The 17,305-nt window shown below is 43.0% G+C and overlaps 1 protein-coding gene across 3 annotated transcripts in view; it reads right to left on the reverse strand.

The window, feature by feature from the left end:
- PALLD (palladin, cytoskeletal associated protein) overlaps positions 1-17,305 on the reverse strand; it is a 451,294-nt gene that overhangs the window by 311,603 nt on the left and 122,386 nt on the right. The window contains exon 1 of one of the 3 annotated variants that reach the window (XM_077477178.1): positions 6,369-6,582. The exons of the other annotated variants lie outside the window; for them this stretch is intronic. Within the exon in view, the coding sequence (XP_077333304.1) occupies positions 6,369-6,427 (59 nt within the window). The 5' untranslated portion in view covers positions 6,428-6,582. Of the gene's footprint in view, positions 1-6,368; positions 6,583-17,305 lie in introns of those variants that run through there. 3 annotated transcript variants of the gene reach the window in all.

Below are 17,305 nucleotides of genomic sequence, written 5' to 3' on the forward strand. Positions count from 1 at the left end.
CAACAAAAATGTGTACATCCCAAAGTGAAAATGTCCAAATTGGGCCCAAAGTGTCAATATTTTGTGTGGCCACCATTACTTTCCAACACTGCCTTAGCCCTTTTGGGCATGGAGTTCACCAGAGCTTCACAGGTTGCCAATGGAGTCCTCTTCAACTCCTCCATGACAAGATCACGGAGCTGGTGGCTTTTGGAGACCTTGCGCTCCTCCACCTTCTGTTTAAGGATGCCCCACAGATGCTCAATAGAGTTTAGGTCTGGGAACATGCTTGGCCAGTCCATCACCTTTACCCTCAGCTTCTTTAGCAAGGCAGTGGTCGTCTTGGAGGTGTTTTTGGGGTTGTTATCATGTTGGAATACTGCCCTGTGGACCAGTGTCTGGAGGGAGGGGATAATACTCTGCTTTAATATGTCACAGTACATGTTGGCATTCATGGTTCCCTCAATGAACTGTAGCTCCCCAGTGCCGGCAGCACTCATGCAGCCCCAGACCATGACACTCCCACCACCATGCTTGACCGTAGACAAGACACATTTGTCTTTGTACTCCTCACCTGGTTGCCCCCACACACGCCTGACACCATCTGAACCAACTACGTTTATCTTGGTCTAATGAAACCACAGGACATGGTTCCAGTAATCCGTGTCCTTAGTCTGGTTGTCTTAAGCAAACTGTTTGCTGGCTTTCTTGTGCATCATTCTGGGGCGACAGCCATCCAGACCAATTTGATGCAGTGTGCAGTGTATGGTCTGAGCACTGACAGGCTTAACCCCCACCCCTTTAACCTCTGCAGCAATGCTGGCAGCAATCATATGATGCTGAGCACGTGCATTCAACTTCTTTGGTCGACCATTGTGAGGCCTGTTGTGAGTGGAATTTGTCCTGTTAAACTGCTGTATGGTCTTCTTGTAGCCTAAGCTATCTTTATGTAGAGCAACAATTCTTTTTTTCGGATCCTCAGAGAGTTCTTTGCCATGAGGTGCCATGTTGAACTTCCAGTGACCAGTATGAGAGAGTGAGAGCGATAACACCAAATTTAATTCACCTTCTCCCCATTCACACCTGAGACCTTGTGTCACTAACGAGTCACATGACACCGGGGAGGACAAATGGCTAACTGGGCCCAATTTGGACATTTTCACTTAGGGGTGTACTCATTTTTGTTGCCAGAAGTTTAGACATTAATAGCTGTGTGTTGAGTTATTTTGAAGGAACAGAAAATTTACACAAATTTACACAATTTATACAAGCTGTACACTCACTACTTTACATTGTAGCAAAGTGTTATTTTTTCAGTGTCGTCACATGAAAAGATATAATAAACTATTTACAAAAATATGAGTGGTGTACTCACTTTTGTGAGATACTGTATATTGTACATTCACATCAGTCCCTGCCCTCCAGATTACAATCTGAGGTCCCTAACTCACATTCATACATTTACTAGGGACCATTTATACAGGAGCCAATTAAAATACTAGTACGTCTTTGGAGTATGAGAGGAAACCCACGCAGGCACAGGGAGAACATGCAAACTCCAAGGAGGTAGCGCTGTGTTTCGAATTCAAACCTAGTGCTGCTAGGCAGAAGTGCCTTAGCCACGGTGCTGCCCATATTTGCCTGTGCAGCTTAATAATCATACGTAGTTCAGCAATTGGGAGCCAAAACTTGTGCATACAGCCCACTGTCAGCAGCCTGTCATAATCAGGGACTTTCATTGAATTAGTCCCTGTACACATATATGGCCCTATACGTGAGCACTGCTTGGATGTGCGTACATCGTGCATCATTGATTTTGACAGGCTGCTGCTCCTGGGACTCTAAATATGTCTTATTTTCACGCTGTTAATGTACATAAATCCTTATGGTGACACATATTGTGCTTTTTATGTGCCAAATGAATAAAAGTGTTGTGTGACAGTTCGTTAATTTGTGAACATACAATATATGTAAAGTGCTATGTTAACTGTCAATGCTATATAAATACCTGTAATCAATAAATAATAAATTTGCTGCACGATAGTAGTGCATTGTTCTTTCATACACAACACCCTCTCCTCTCCCTGCTGCCGCTTGGCACCTCACTGACTACAATATATACTCCACAGTGGTAATGGTCAACATTTTGGTCTGATTTTTAATTTAGAACATTGAAGCAAGTGCTTACTTATTTTGGCACACGCGATCGGACAATAATAAAAATAGACACATTTCACTTTTAAGATTTAAGACGAATGCAGTCAGTGACTTGGATCCTTCACAGTATAAAATCCATTTATGTAATGTTGGTAGAGGTAAAAAACAAATCCAGAAAACAAGCAGCTAACATGTTTCAGCCCTCAGGGGGGCCTTAATCATAGCTTATAATATCACTTTTAATGTGATTTGGTGTAACAACATAAGAAACTTGTGTAATAGCTTTGTTGATTTGGCGCACGGAAAAATGTAATAATAATGGACGTATTTCACTTTCACAGTTTTTTTTTTAGCTTTTGATGGAGTGGAGAGGGATTAGAACGCTTGTCAGTTTTTATTGCTGGCTGTGCCCCTGTTAAAGTGATTTGTAAAGTCTTGTTTTTTTCTTTCCCATAAAAATAACAAACATGTTATACTTCCCTCCTATGTGCAGTTGGTTTTGCACAGATCCTCCTCTTCTCAGGTCCCTCTTTGGCTCTCCTGGCTCCTCCCTCCTGTTGAGTGCCCCCACAGCAAGCAGTTTGCTATGGGGGCACCCGAGCTGGACCACAGCTCCCTGTGTCCATTCAGACATGGAGCCCTGGTTTGGCCCCGCCCCCTCTCCCCTGATTGGCTAACTGACGTTGATTGACAGCAGGAGGAGAGTCCCGTGTGGCCGAGAAACTTATGGACAATACTGGAGAGAGAAGGGGCTCAGGTAAGTATTGGGGGGTGCAGGGGTGGCTTCTGCACACAGAAGACTTTTTATCTTAATGCACAGAATGTAATAAGATAAAAAAAAACTTCTGACCTTACAACCCCTCTCAATTTGTCCTGTATACTAGTATTATTAAAGTGAAAAGTAAAAGAAATGGGACAGGACATTACGGGAGATCTCTGCAATGGGACATGGATGGTGAGAAAAATCTGGCAGGGGCTATAACCCTCCATTGCTCTATCCAAAATGAAACAAAACTGTTTTGCCTATAGTTCTACTTCAAGATTTAAGATGAATGCAATCATTGACTTGGATACTTCATAGCATAAAATCCATTTATTTAATGTAGGTAGAGGCAACTAATCCAGAAAACACGCAGCTTACATGTTTCAGCCCTCGGGGGCTTAATTATAGCTGCTAATATCATTTTTAATGTGATTTGGTGTAGCAACACATAGATCTTGTGTAATGGCATTGTTGGTTTGGCACACGAAAAAATGTAGCGGCATTTATCTTGAAAAAACGTATTTCTCTTTTTTAAAGCTGGGTACACACGGGTCAAATGTCGGAAGACATTGGCCGGTTCAAAAAGAAAATGGCCAACATTCAGCCAATTGCAGAGAGTGCTGATCGGAGTGTTCTGGTGGGGGGGTTCCTCTGTCAGAACACAACAGCTCAGTGGGACCAGAGCTGTCAGTTGTTTTTTGTGCAACCTGTTGGGCTACACGAAAAAAAAACTGTAGTGTGTACCCCCGGCTTAAAGCAGAGTTCCATCCAAAAGGTGAAGCTCCGCTGGTTTTCTCCCCCCCCCCCCCCCACCACATTTGGAACTTTTGAGGGGAAAGCAGGTACCTGCTTTTGACAGGTACCTGCTCCCATATCCAGGTAACATCATTGCACTGCCACACAGTAATCTTCGACATTTCCGGCCCATCCTCCTTACCTCCCCCCCTCACTCCCCGCTGCCTCCTGGGACACACAGAGGTCCCAGAAGATGGCGGGACCATTCAGAAAGCGCTACTTGTGCATGCGCAGTAGGAAACAGGCTGTTTCCCCTACTACAGATCCTGGCGTCTGCACCCGATGCAGAATGATGTCTCAGTTAGGGGTAAGTGTCCTTATTAAAAAAATTCAGCAGCTACAGTATTTGTAGCTACTGACTTTTAATATTTTTTACAGGCTGGAACTCCTCTTTAAAGTGATACTAAATTACAGTTTTTTGTTTTTTTTTAAATAACAAACATGTCATACTTACCTCCACTGTGCAGCTCGCTTTACACAGAGTGGCCCCGAACATCCATTTCTGGGGTCCCTCGGCAGCTCTTGCGGCTCCTCCCCGCATCAGATAACCCCCTTGGAGAAGCGCTCTCCCGAATCCAGCATTCGGCGTCCATAGAGGCTCGGGACTCAGGTAAGTAAAATGGGTGGGCTAGAGGGGCGGTGACTGCAAGGTGTTTTTTAACCTTAATGCATATGTGAAAAAATGCGAGCCTTTACAACCCCTTTAAGGGCTCATGCACACTGCATCTCAAAGAAGCGGCTCCTACAGGCTTTTGAGCTTTTTTGAGCTCTTATTTTTTTTCTGCCTGGAAACTCCCCTCCTTGTTAGCCAATGTGTTTATGCACACTTTGGCTTTGTCAGGAGTTTACAGGCATAGGGTCTAATGCCCCATACACACGGTTGGATTTTCCAACAGAAAATGTGCGATCGGATCATGTTGTCGGAAAATCCAACCGTGTGTGGGCTCCATCTGACTTTTTCCGTCTGATTTTCCAACGCACAAAGTTTGAGAGCAGGATCTAAAATTTTCCGACAACAAAAAATTGCCTAAATTTCCAAACGTGTGTAGACAATTCAGACAGACAAAGTTCCACGCATGCTCAGAATAAACAAAGAGACGAAAGCTATAGGCTACTGGCCTGTTTATAGTCCCGACGTACGTGTTTGATGTCACCTCGTTCAGAACGATCAGATTTTCCGACAGCTTTGTGCGATTGTTTGTATGCAACACAAGTTTCGGCCAAAATCCGTCTAAAAAAAAATTGATGGATTTTGTGGTCGGAATGTCCGACCGTGTGTATGGGGAATTACAGGCAGCTGAAAAAAATCCCACCAAACTCTTGATTTTGAGAGAAGCTTTTGAGCAGAAAAGATGGCCAAAAAAAAATACACAAAAAAGTGCAAAAAAGCTTAAAACGCACAGAAAAAAAAACTGCTGAGGGGAGGGTTTGTTAAAAGAAAAAAAAAAAGCTTATGCTCAAAAAAGTCAATAAACACATGCAAAAGAGTACAAAAAAATACAAGCTTCTTCAAATTAAGCAGAAAAACAAAAGCTCAAATGCCTGTAAAATCAGCTTTTATTTTTTGAGCAGCTGCAGTGTGCAGTTTTGAATCCCAACCACGACACTACCTGCCTGGAGTTTGCATGTTCTCCCTGTGCCTGCGTGGGTTTTCTCCGGGTACTCTGGTTTCCTCCCACACTCCAAAGACATACAGGTAGGTTAATTGGCTTCTGTCCCAAATTGGCCCTAGTATATGACCCTTGAGGGTAGGGACCGATGTGAGTGTGCCATGTACAGGGATAGGGACAATTGCAGACACTCACTCAGGTTGAACTGGATGGACTGGTGTCTTTATTCTAAGAAGAATGGATGGGTTCTTTTTTTTTTCTTTATGTTATATCTCCTATGTCAGGGCTGTGTTTGTTATTGTTATTGAACTTGCACTATCATTATTTTGACTCTTTTTGAATAATATTTGTAATGCAGTTTGTGTTCATTGTTTCTACAATCCATACCCTGCTGAGCAGCAGGTGCATTGCACACATCCCATTATAAAGGATTTGTGAATTTTGGAGTGGTTATGTAATGCCCTGATTAGTTCAATTATACTTAATGGTCATTATTACCAGAATTCCCAGCACTGGAGAATGACCATAATCCTGGAATAAGCCAACGCTGAATGATCAGGGGAATGACAGCACAACTTCCAGGGATCACATGTGTGTCACCAATGCCTGTGCTGGGACTTTAGGAAAAGTTGGGGACACACGAGGATGATGATGATGAATGCACAGAGCCCATCTGTATGGAATGATTCCTCTCCCCCCTAATGTCCCCTGATGGCTCTTCAAACACTGGAGAGGACTGATCAGATCGCTGTGTTAATGATTGACAGTCCCCTGCTGGGTGACAGCACCAACGTCACATAGCCCGAGAAAACAAACTCCTCTCCAGACACACACAACTATTTATAAAGTCTAAACCACACTGCTAACATCTCCGATCTCTGCTAAAACCCACCATCAGTGCTAACATTCCCCCAAGTGCTAAAATCCAAAATCACTGCTAACATCCCCCGGTGCTAAAATCCACAATCAGTGCTAAAAATACAAGTGCTAAAATCTGTGATCAGAGCCGACATCCCCGATCACAGGAGAAGTGATTAGAGGAGAAGTGTCCCAGTGTCACTTACCATGGATGGCGAGGTTCTCGCAGTCCTGTAGCTGAGGATGTGGTCAGGACATTCCACATGCACACACACAGCACACACACACACACTGATCACACGTTCTCCTCCTTCTTCTAGGTCCTCCTGATCGCACACAACAAAGCCTCCTGCAGCCTAGGAGGAGGAAGTCATGTGCTTAGACCTCTCCTGGCTGCTGACCAGCCCTGCTTACTACACAGTCCATGGGAGACAGGCAGACCTGGGAGGGGGTTCTGTGTGTGTGTGGGCAGAATAGGATCTGCTAAAGCAGGGTGTGTATTTTGGGGAGGAATGCTAACATCCAAAAATAACACCTAACACGGTAGCTGCTGCTGTGATCTTCCCTCCTTTCCTCCTCCTTCTTCTCCTTATCATTGTCTGGGGATTTCTAGCAACTTTCTCAGAGGAGAGACACCTAGAAGCAAAGGACAAACATGACACCGCTTAAAGCGGAAGTAAAGCGCCAAGGCTGTCCGTAAATGGCTCCGATCGCAGCCATTCAGCCCAGTAGGGAGGGACAGAAAATCCATTAGTACCCCTCATCTACGCTAATGGTGGCCATGTAAGCTTTGGTAGGTGATCGATATCTTTTACAATTGGTCTACCCTGATTGGAATAATCAATCTATTATCTATAGTCAACCACTCACCCAATCGATATGCAATACATGAAAATGGATTTTGATCAATAGTTGGAAGATGTAATCATAGGTTATTCATCACATCTTTGTTTCCATTATGCAATCTCATAATCTTATCGACTGAGTCACAATCGGATTCATTAAAAAAGCATCACTGCAACTCCCTTCTCATTGGCTTACCTTTAACCACTTGGGAACCGCGCTATAGCTGAATGACAGCTACAGCATGGCTGGTTAGTTGCGGGCACACTGTCATATGATGACGTGACATGATCACGCACGCTGCGGGGCATGGATGGTGCGCTCTGTGATCCTAGTGTCTGGAGGACACTGCTGATCATAGATTGAGGTAAAGAGCCAATCAGCAGCTCTTTACCATCTGTGCAATCACAGCTGATCATGGATGTAAACACAAGCCGGTTATCAGCACTCCTTTCCTAACCCTGAAAGCATGAGGAAAGGAGAAAAGAGCCGATAGCCAGTTTTTGTAAAAGGGGCGTTCATAATCAGGGCACTGATTATCGGTGTCCTGATTACTAGTGCAGTTCCAACAGTACCCAGCAGTGCTGCCAATCTGTGCCCACCAGTGCTGCGAATCAGTGCCCATCAGTGCATGGGCGTCCACAAGGGGGGACAAGCGCCCCCCAGAGCAAGGTGTCAGCACAGTGATGCCAACTGCCCATAAATTTACAGGGGCAGCCCATGAATTTCAATCCGTTTTTGAGCTGCCGTAAATGCCCATAACAAACGGTGGCTGCCCATAAAAAATATGGCTGCGGGCCAACATTGGAACTGCGCATGTGCATTTTTGAATGGACAGCAGCTGAAAAAAGTTCTGTGGATGCCCATGCATCAGTACCTACTCATCAGTGTCCATCAGTGCAGCCTCATCAGCGTACATCAGTGAAGGAGAAAAATTACCTGTTTGCAAAAATTTTATTACAAACTTTGAAAACATCTTTTTTTTTTTTAATCTTTAGTCTATATTCGTTTATTTAGCAAAAAAAAAAAAAAAAAAAAAAACCCACTGGTGATTAAATACCACCAAAAGAAAATTACAAAACGTTTGTTTGTGTACAGTGTTGCATGACCATGCAATTGTAATTCACAGTGTGACAGTGCTGAAAGCTGAAAATTGGCCTGGGCAGGAAGGGGGTAAAAGAGCCTAGTAGACAAGTGATTAAATAGGCTATCTCCTTATTCAGTCCATCATGAATGCTGCTGCCAGCCTTATTCACCTTAGAAACTGTTCAGTGTCTGCTACTCTCCTCTGCCAATCAAAATACTAACAACTTACAAAGCCATTCACAACTCGGCCCTCAGCTACATTACTAACCTAGTCTCAAAATACCAACCCAATCATTCTCTTCATTCCTCCCAAGACCTCCTGCTCTCTAGTTCCCTTGTCATTTCCTCCCATCCTTCAGAATTCTCTACCCCAATCTGTCTGACTATCTCTCACTTTTAGGTCTCACACTGGACTTTATAAAAATGCCAGTATCTTTAGCTGTAGAATGCCACTAGCATTTTTGCATCAGCGTTTTTGAGCATTTTTGTACCATTTGTGTTTTTAGTGTTTTTTAGCAAAACTATACTTCCACATAAACGTATGGCTCAAGAACGCTTATAAACGCAGACTAGCTATGTTTTTAAGTGTTTTAGCATTCCCAGCATTTTTCAGAGTTTTACAGCTGAAAAACTCCTCTTTAAACCCACTAGTTCTGGGGGTTTTTCCAGCCAGAAAACACCCCCTGCCAAAAAACATAGATAAAAGCCCTGCAATCTTACAGTGATTTTGCCGCATTTTGCAGCCTATGGTCAAAACGTTCCTATCCTGAACTCAATTCATCCACATTCAGCAGAGGGAGGTTGAGGGGAGGTCGAACCACCCCTAACCACTGCAGCTTCTAAACTCTTGTAAAAGCCTATGTGTACATGGACACATGATCAGACTTTCTGGCAGACTTGGTCCGGCAGACCGGAATCCGTTGGGCAATTCGATCGTGTGTGGACTCCAGAGGACTTTTTTTCCCCAAAAGTCCGATGGACCTAGAAATAAAACATCTTTCAAATCTATCCGATGGATTAAAAATCTGGAAAACCGTTCGTCTGTGTGCTAGTCTGGCTAACCAAATATGATGCAAGGGCAGCCATTGGCTATTGAACTTCCTTGTTTAGTCTCATTTACGTCATCACGTTCAAAACGAACGGACTTGCGAACGGACTTAGTCCGTTCATGTGTGGCCAAGTCCATTCGTTCGCAAAGTCCGTCAGAATTCCACCGAAAGTCTGTCAGGAAGACCGTCGTTCCTAGTCTGATGGAAAGTCCGGCTGTGTGTACGCGGCATTAGTCTTACTTAATACTAGTACAAAATGAGCACACAACTAATATGGAGGCTTGGTAATAGGTCAGTAGGAGTATATTTCATATCTATCGGCTTACTGCTTCACTAATCACATTCAAACTTCCAAGGAGGGTTTGGATCTGCTTGGTGGTTGTGAAAATTCTCTTCTACCAGCATTTATTCCTCCCCCGCCCCAAAGAGGGGGGGGGGGAGACCGTCGGACCTAGTCCGTCGAAAAGTCCAGTCATGTGTATGCGGCACAAGAGATTTTGTGGTGTGCTACTACAAGTTCCTAGTGTGAAGGTAGCAGTTTCCTATACGGTTAGGCTTTTTCAAAGGGGGGCGATGGAATTCATCCCTATCCGCTAGTGAAAAGACAACTGTTGCAACTACACTATGTGGCAACTAAATTGAATGAATCTGAGCTAGAAGGGAAAAGGTGTTTTGGCATAAATAGTAAGGATTAATTCCCTAGACACACAGATAGGTCTGAGGTGGAAGGTAAAAGGTGTTCTTGCATAAGTAGTAAGGACTAATTTCCTAGGCATATAGGTCCCTGTACAGACTTTAAAGTACCAAGTCTGACAGCACAGGAATCCTTGAGCAAGGACTGATAAGATGTGTTCTGCACAAGGATACCCACACTATATTACACCATGGGTGGTCAAGTGCCTAAAGAAATGGAACATCTTGACAAAACTTTCAAACTTTTCAATCCACGTACAGAGAACTTATGATGTAAGGGCATGGATTGTAGGGTTGCCACCTATCCAGGATTCACCCAGACAGTCCGGGTTTAGAACCATGTATCTCGGTTTCAGGTGGACTAAAATCCCAGACACATTATTCAGGCTGTGGCACGTTATTCAGGCTGTGGCTCCCCAAGTAACCAAGATAGTCACACACAAATCTGTAGCTATCCGGGAGCTGCGGACGGCTGTCTGGGGGCAGGATCAGCATCACTGGAGAGCAGAATGATGATGTCAGCAAGAGCAATTTGGCTACACCCACTGTTCACTGCGGCACACTATGTGAACTGCATTACTATTCTCCTTGGGGCATCCAAAGATGTCCCAAGCCACTAAAGTGTTTGGGTTTGGCTTGCAGAAAAGGTGGCAACCCTAATAGATTGTTTTGCACCATAACTTCAAAAATAAAAGTATAGATGCTAATAAGCTGGCAGCATGGATAAGATGGATGAGTAAGGGATACAATAGAACAGCAGAAGCTTTGGTTTCTGTTCCCTCAAAAACATCCAGCCACATCAAGAGCAATAATGACTGTCTGCAGAAATGAAAGCAGGTGCACATTATTTGGCAAGGACTTTAATCAGAGACTAAACACAGGTGGCGTTGGCTGAGGCACCCGACAGTAGTGCGCACTTGAGAAGACTTGAACAGATGCATGTATCCTCTGAGGCCTCATCAAAACCTGTAGTGACCTCTGAAAGGACAGACGGAGGCAGATATCCCACCTCCCTATTTACTGCACACTACCCCTCCACTTAGCAATAAAAGAAAGAAAAAGAAATTGAGAAGACCGCTATAACTGAAGAAAGCCAGGATATTTGGCTAACAGATGTGTGGCTAGAGAAAAAATTGGAAAGCCATTCATATCCTCGCAGGAGATAAGTGGAACAGAGGGAGAACATTTTTTCTTTTCTCCCTCATTTACAGAGGAGGGAGAGACAGCATTAGTTCCAGTGCCTTGACCTCTGATGCCTCCAAGATTTGGAAGAATTTGGAGTTTATGGAGGCAAAGAAGCTGCAGAATATACTGGTGATTTCATCTCTCCTCTGCAAAGATTATTAGCTCCTAATGCCAGAAACCAGGCCATAATGCCAGGAATTGTTTGGCTTGGAAATGGAAGAGAAGGCATTGTCATGTAAGAAAGTGCTATATGGATCTATTGTCCAGTTGAAGGAAATGCCTGGCTAGGAAAAAACAAGGTGTACTGTCTTGTAATTATGATCTTCTCTTGGGAGAAGGATATCTTGGTAGAGAATATAATATAATCTATTATGGTTTGGGATCATTGTAGAGATTTAGTGAGTTTACAATTGCCATGTTCAGTATGTGATTGTGATTTAGAAGAATGTCATTAATGAAGAATTTTTTTTCATTTAAAATGTATTTTGGGCAGTTAGCCAAGAAGTTATCTTTGAAGACAGATTGAGCCACACTGAGCATGACAATTTTGAAACTTTGAATTTGATTTAATGTCAGGCCTAACTTGTGACAAATTCCAAGGCCCCCATTTGTGTGGATATCTAGTAAATATGTTGAAGAGTCAAAACGTTGGCTCCATGACAATGGGAAGTTATGTACACTGCCTTCAATGTATGCTTCACTTTGTGCAAAAGCACATCTTCCCCTTTCAAGTTGCCAAAGGGGGTTAGGATGGTTGATCTTATTTTAAAATTGTAGTATGCATTTGAAGATTGAAATAGTAGCAAAGCAACACTATCAAGCATGGCTAATTTGTGCAGAACTCAACCCAGGGAATGGGGCCAAAACTTAGGTTACACCCCAGTGGCTTTGTACCCCTTTGAGAGAATATCTGTGTAGATTTAGAAGTGCTTGTAGTCTTTAGAGTATAACAGCAATTACAAACTCCTTTCAACCCCACAGCTAGTGGAAAGATAGAAAAGTACAATGGGTTGCTGAGGATAAAGTTAGCAAAGATCATAGCCGAGACAGGATCAAATTAGCTCCAAGGCTTACCTATAGCTCTGTTTGCGCTTAGGACCACCGCTAGGCTGAAAAATAAACTCTTTCCTTATGAGATCCTATTTGGATCATTGCCAAAGCACAGGACTACATTTCCCACAAGCCCTGGCTAATTCTTATGGGTCACTCACCGAGTCATTGGACTGCATAAACACCTTTATGCCTTACACAACAGGGTGTATGTTTCTGTATGTATTAGAGAAAGTCAGAACCTGCAGCCAGGAGATCGAGATGGGTACATGCCTCCCGTTGCAAACGTGTGCATGCTGCGGGCATTCCTGAGCAATAGGACCGAGTATTATTAGTAAGAGGGTGCCTTAAAACTCAAGAGCGCTTAGGAAGAAATTGCATGGGACTAACTTTTTTCATATCAAGGCTAAAGCCCATAAGAGCCATGGGAATGTATATCTGGGTCTTTGCCATAGTCATGTAGGTAGTGCTGTTGGAGAGCCAAACCTTGTTGAATCGCTTAAACCAGTTGTAAAAGGTAATTAGTTCCAAAAATAGTTTGTTGGATTATTAGATATGCTCTATGATTCCTCTAGACACAAACCTGTGATAGACAAACACTATATTACCAAGAGTATTGTGACGCCTGCCTTTAAACGCACATGAACTTTAATGGCATCACAGTCTTAGTCTGTAGGGTTCAATATTGAGTTGACCATCCCTTTGCAGCTATAACAGCTTTGACTCTTCTGGGAAGGCTGTCCACAAGGTTTAGGAGTCTGTCGGTGGGAATGTTTGACCATTCTTCCAGAAGCACATTTGTGAGGTAAGGCACTGATGTAGACGAGAATGCCTGACTCCACTCTAATTCATCCCAAAGGTGTTCTATTGGGTTCAGGTCAGGACTATGTTCAGGCCAGTCAAGTTCCTCCACCCCAAACTTGCTCATCCAAGTCTTTATGGACCCTGCTTTGTGCACTGGTGCGCAGTCATGTTGGAACAGGAAGGGGCCATCCCCAAACTGTTCCCACAAAGTTGGGAGCATGAAATTGTCCAAAATTTCTTGGTATGCTGATGCCTTAGGAGTTCCCTTCACTGGAACTAAGGGGCCAAGCCCAACCCGTGAGAAACAACCCAACACTATAATCCCTCTCCACCAAATGATTTGGACAGTGCACAAAACAAGCACCAGAAAGACATGGATGAGCAAGTTTGGGGTGGAGGAACTTGAGGAGGAACTAGTACACCTTTGGGATAAATTAGAGTGCAGACTGAGAGCCAGGCCTTCTCATTCACTTCAGTGCCTGACCTCACAAATGTGCTTCTGGAAGAATGGTCAAACATTCCCATAGACATACTCCTAAACCTTGTGTACAGTCTTCCCAGAAGAGTTGAAGCAGTTATAGCTGCATAGGGTGTGCCAACTCAATATTGAGCCCTATAGACTGGGATACCATTAGATTTCATGTGCGTATAAAGGCAGGCATCCCAATACTTTTGGTAATATAGTGTAGCTGTCACAGAACCAAAGCTGTACCTCAGCATCCTGATCAATGGGACAGTAAATAGTACACTATTCAGGAAACTGAGAAGGGGAGAGGAAGATAAGTTCCTACTAGTTCAAAGAACATCTGAGAAGGAGTTTTGGACAAATTCTAGACCAGAGAAAGGAACCAGATCTAGTCAGAGTGGGTATCATAGACTATTGTTAGCACCCTAGAGACATCCCTATAGTGCGGGAAAGTAGAGTGTTCGATCAGAGCCTGATAAAATATTTACTGAAACCTGTCATAAACTCAGCTATATATTAAAAAGCACATAGACATGATCTTCTAGATAAGGGTCAAATCACCCAGAAGGGTTTAGCCCTAACCATAGAAGTAGCAGTAAGAGTAAAAGCAGAAAGTATAGAAGCTAAGGTTTTACCTGTTCCCTATTCTTTTGTGCGGTTTCCACTTAAAGCTAATGGTACCTGGGTGATTGCTCAATAGATATATGCTACATATGCTATATATGCTACAAGAGTTGCTAATGCAACTTTTCAAGGTGACAAAGGAGATCCACCAAATTTCAGCTGCCTAAGAGGATATGGAGAAAATAGTACAGGAATACTCCTTTTCCTTGTAGGAGGAGGCTTTTAAATTTTGGACTTGGTTGCCTTCATGGACAGGAAGGGGTCATGAAAAGGCAAATAGGAGTAATGATATCGATAATGTAAATATCACTAACATCATGTTGGAGCATCATGTCCGGAGACAAGTGATAGTTAACCATATGGGCTATGCAAACTCAATGGCAAAGAATGTTGTATTTACTGTATGTTGCTAACCAAAGCTATGATCTGGATGAGCATATGGCAGTAGGTGATAGTCTTCAAAGGGGATGATTAATCATCACCTTGGCATCTCAGAGTGGTGGTCTTTGTTAAACCCTATGTCATTGTTTGAGGGTCTGGGGGAAGCTTTTAAGAAGTTCTTACTGGAACTCCGTAAAATACTTGTAGTGATCTTTGGAGCACTTGTACTGCTGTTTATGTATTAGATTAGTAATGTGTTGTTGCCCAGTGATATGAAAAAGAATGCAAAAATCAACCGGGAAAGCCTTAGATACTTTTTCTGTTACCTCTTCCAAGGAAACGATTGGAAGGAAGTGCAACAACTGCCATTTTAGTCTCCAGAGTCTTTGCTAAAAAAATTATATAATGTTTGGGGGATCTAAGTAATTTTCTAACACAAAAATACAGATTTTAACTTGTAAACAAATGTCAAAAATAGACTTGGTCCAGAAGTGGTTAATTAAACTCTATGGGAGATGTCCATTATGTTATGGAAAGTCTAACCTTATCTTACCTGATACATCTAGTCATTCCATGTGATATAGGGAATGAAGTGATGTCTAGAAGCACCTGTTATATGAGTGGATAATATGTAGCAGGATTAGGGGAATTCACAATGTTATTGGATATGTTTAAATCCTTAAAGCATTTGTTAACCTAAAAAAATAAAATAAAGATCCCGTTGACCCCTTTTTACAGGATGGTCAAGAAACAGTTTGGGAACCCCAAATTGTTCCACTAATGGCATGAATCCACTCCAATGGCCACTCAGGAAGGAGCTAGAATGTAAAAAATGACTCCACTGGAGACAAAGATGAAAGTCTCATAGTGTAGTAATTTTTTATAGAGTAAAAAGAGCAGCAATAATAGCAGTTACACTTCCTGAAGAGCCATTCACAGTCGAAACATATGTAGGAGCGGAGGATCCGTCATTTCCGGGTCCATTTTTGATACACCACACCAGGCTTTGCACCTTCGGAGTGAGACGTGGAATGCACGCTACCCCCAGGGATCAGTTGACTCACACACGCTGTTCACACCTAGTGCCAGGCCAGGCACTATCACAAGTGAGTGTAACTGCTTTAAAGCTGCTGTTTTTACTCTATTAAAAATTACTACACTATGAGACTTTCATCTGTGTCTCCTGTGGAATAATTTTTTAGAATTCTAGCTCCTTCCTGAGTGGCCATTGGAGTGGATTCATGCCATTAGTGGAACCAATTTGAGTTTCCCAAAGTGTTTCTTGACCATCCTGTAAACAGGTGTCAAACAGCTCTGGTGAGTGGCCATCTTCATATTGAGCACTCATGGTGAAAGATCTAGAAGTTTTATCTCAGAGCATTCCGTTTTGGTGTTGGGATTTATTCACTTATGGACTTTATGTTTGCTTATTTTTCTCATTAATGTGCACATTTGAGTTTGATGCAATGTTTTTCTTTGTGAAAGTTTTTTTATATGAACATGTAGAGCACCTTATTCTTATGTTATCATTTCTCACAGTTCCAGTGATTCGTTCATTTTAAAGGGGGCAGCTGTTTGTTTATATGTTCTCATCTCCACACTGCGCCATTTTTTTGGTACATATTTTTTGCATGGGCCTGGTGCATGCATAAGGCTATCCAGAGACACAGCGAGAAGAGCCACCTAGTGCGGAGTACATGTGACCATAAGGTTAAATCCGCTGTGGGCAGTCAAACACAGTCTGTGTGAGAGGTAGTATCACTGTGCAATTGTCACAATGCAATTGAGCAACTATGTAACATCAAGTCCTGCTGTAAATTTGGAAAAATGGCGACTGAGATACATGAAATGTTGGTGCAAGTGTACAGGATGGAAGCCGTGAACAGAAAATGTGTTTGCTGTGTTCGGGTCAGCCGTTGACAAACAGGACCCCAGACATGACCGAATAAGTGCTACAAATCCTGGTCACACATGGCAAGGACATTTCCAGAGGTTTCCATCTGTTTTGCTTTCTGTTCGTCTGTCAGCTTGTGCTTGTTGATGGCCAACCCGAATGTGGCTCATCCTCAGCGTTTGAACCAGTTGTAAATACATTTTCTCACTCATGACTTTCTTTTTTATTTCACTGTTTTCCCCAATTTGTAGCCGAACTTGATGTTCACCTATTGCTCCATTGCCCTGTGACCCTAACTCTCACACTCACTAAGTTTGACTGCCCGTAGTGGATTTACCCTAATGGTCACATGTACTCTAGGTGGCACTATCTCAACGCATCAATGGATAGACATGTGCATGCGAGCACACCTGGTCCATGTTGCTGTTGAGATTTTGGACTGTTCACCAAACGTTTAAGCCCTTGTACACACGGTCGGACATTCCGACAACAAAATCCTTTTAGATTTTATCTGACGGATTTCGTCCAAAACTTATGTTGCATACACACGGTCAGACAAAGTTGTCGGAAAATCCGATCGTACGTAACGTGATGGCGTTATTTCGTTAGGACGGGACTACGTTCAGGCTAGTAGCCAATAGCTTTAGTCTAGGAATTTGATCTGAGCATGCGTGGCACTTTGTCCGATCTGAATTCTCTACACACAATCAGACAAAGTCCGATCGGATCATGCTGTCGGAAAGTTTTATAGCCCAGCTCTAAAACTTTGTCCGATGGAAACAGTCCGATGGAGCCCACACACAGTCGGATTATCCGACAACGTGGTCCGATCGGACATTTTCCGTCGAAATGTCCAACTGTGTGTACAAGGGTTTAGACACACCTCGTATATACACTGAGATAAATGAATTGCCCGGCTGAGATCTACCACCTGACTGCCCACATGTTACATTATGTGTGCACAATAAATCCTTATCTGATCAAGGATCACCTGCATCCTGGTTCTTGAATTTGACTGCTGCAGGAAAGCCACTTATCCATATTAATTTTTGAGATGGGAACGAGGGA

The sequence above is a fragment of the Lithobates pipiens genome, unplaced genomic scaffold (assembly GCF_037356315.1).
Source record: "Lithobates pipiens isolate NorthernLeopardFrog02 unplaced genomic scaffold, aLitPip1_a1.2 Scaffold_13, whole genome shotgun sequence".
Lineage (NCBI taxonomy): Eukaryota > Metazoa > Chordata > Amphibia > Anura > Ranidae > Lithobates > Lithobates pipiens.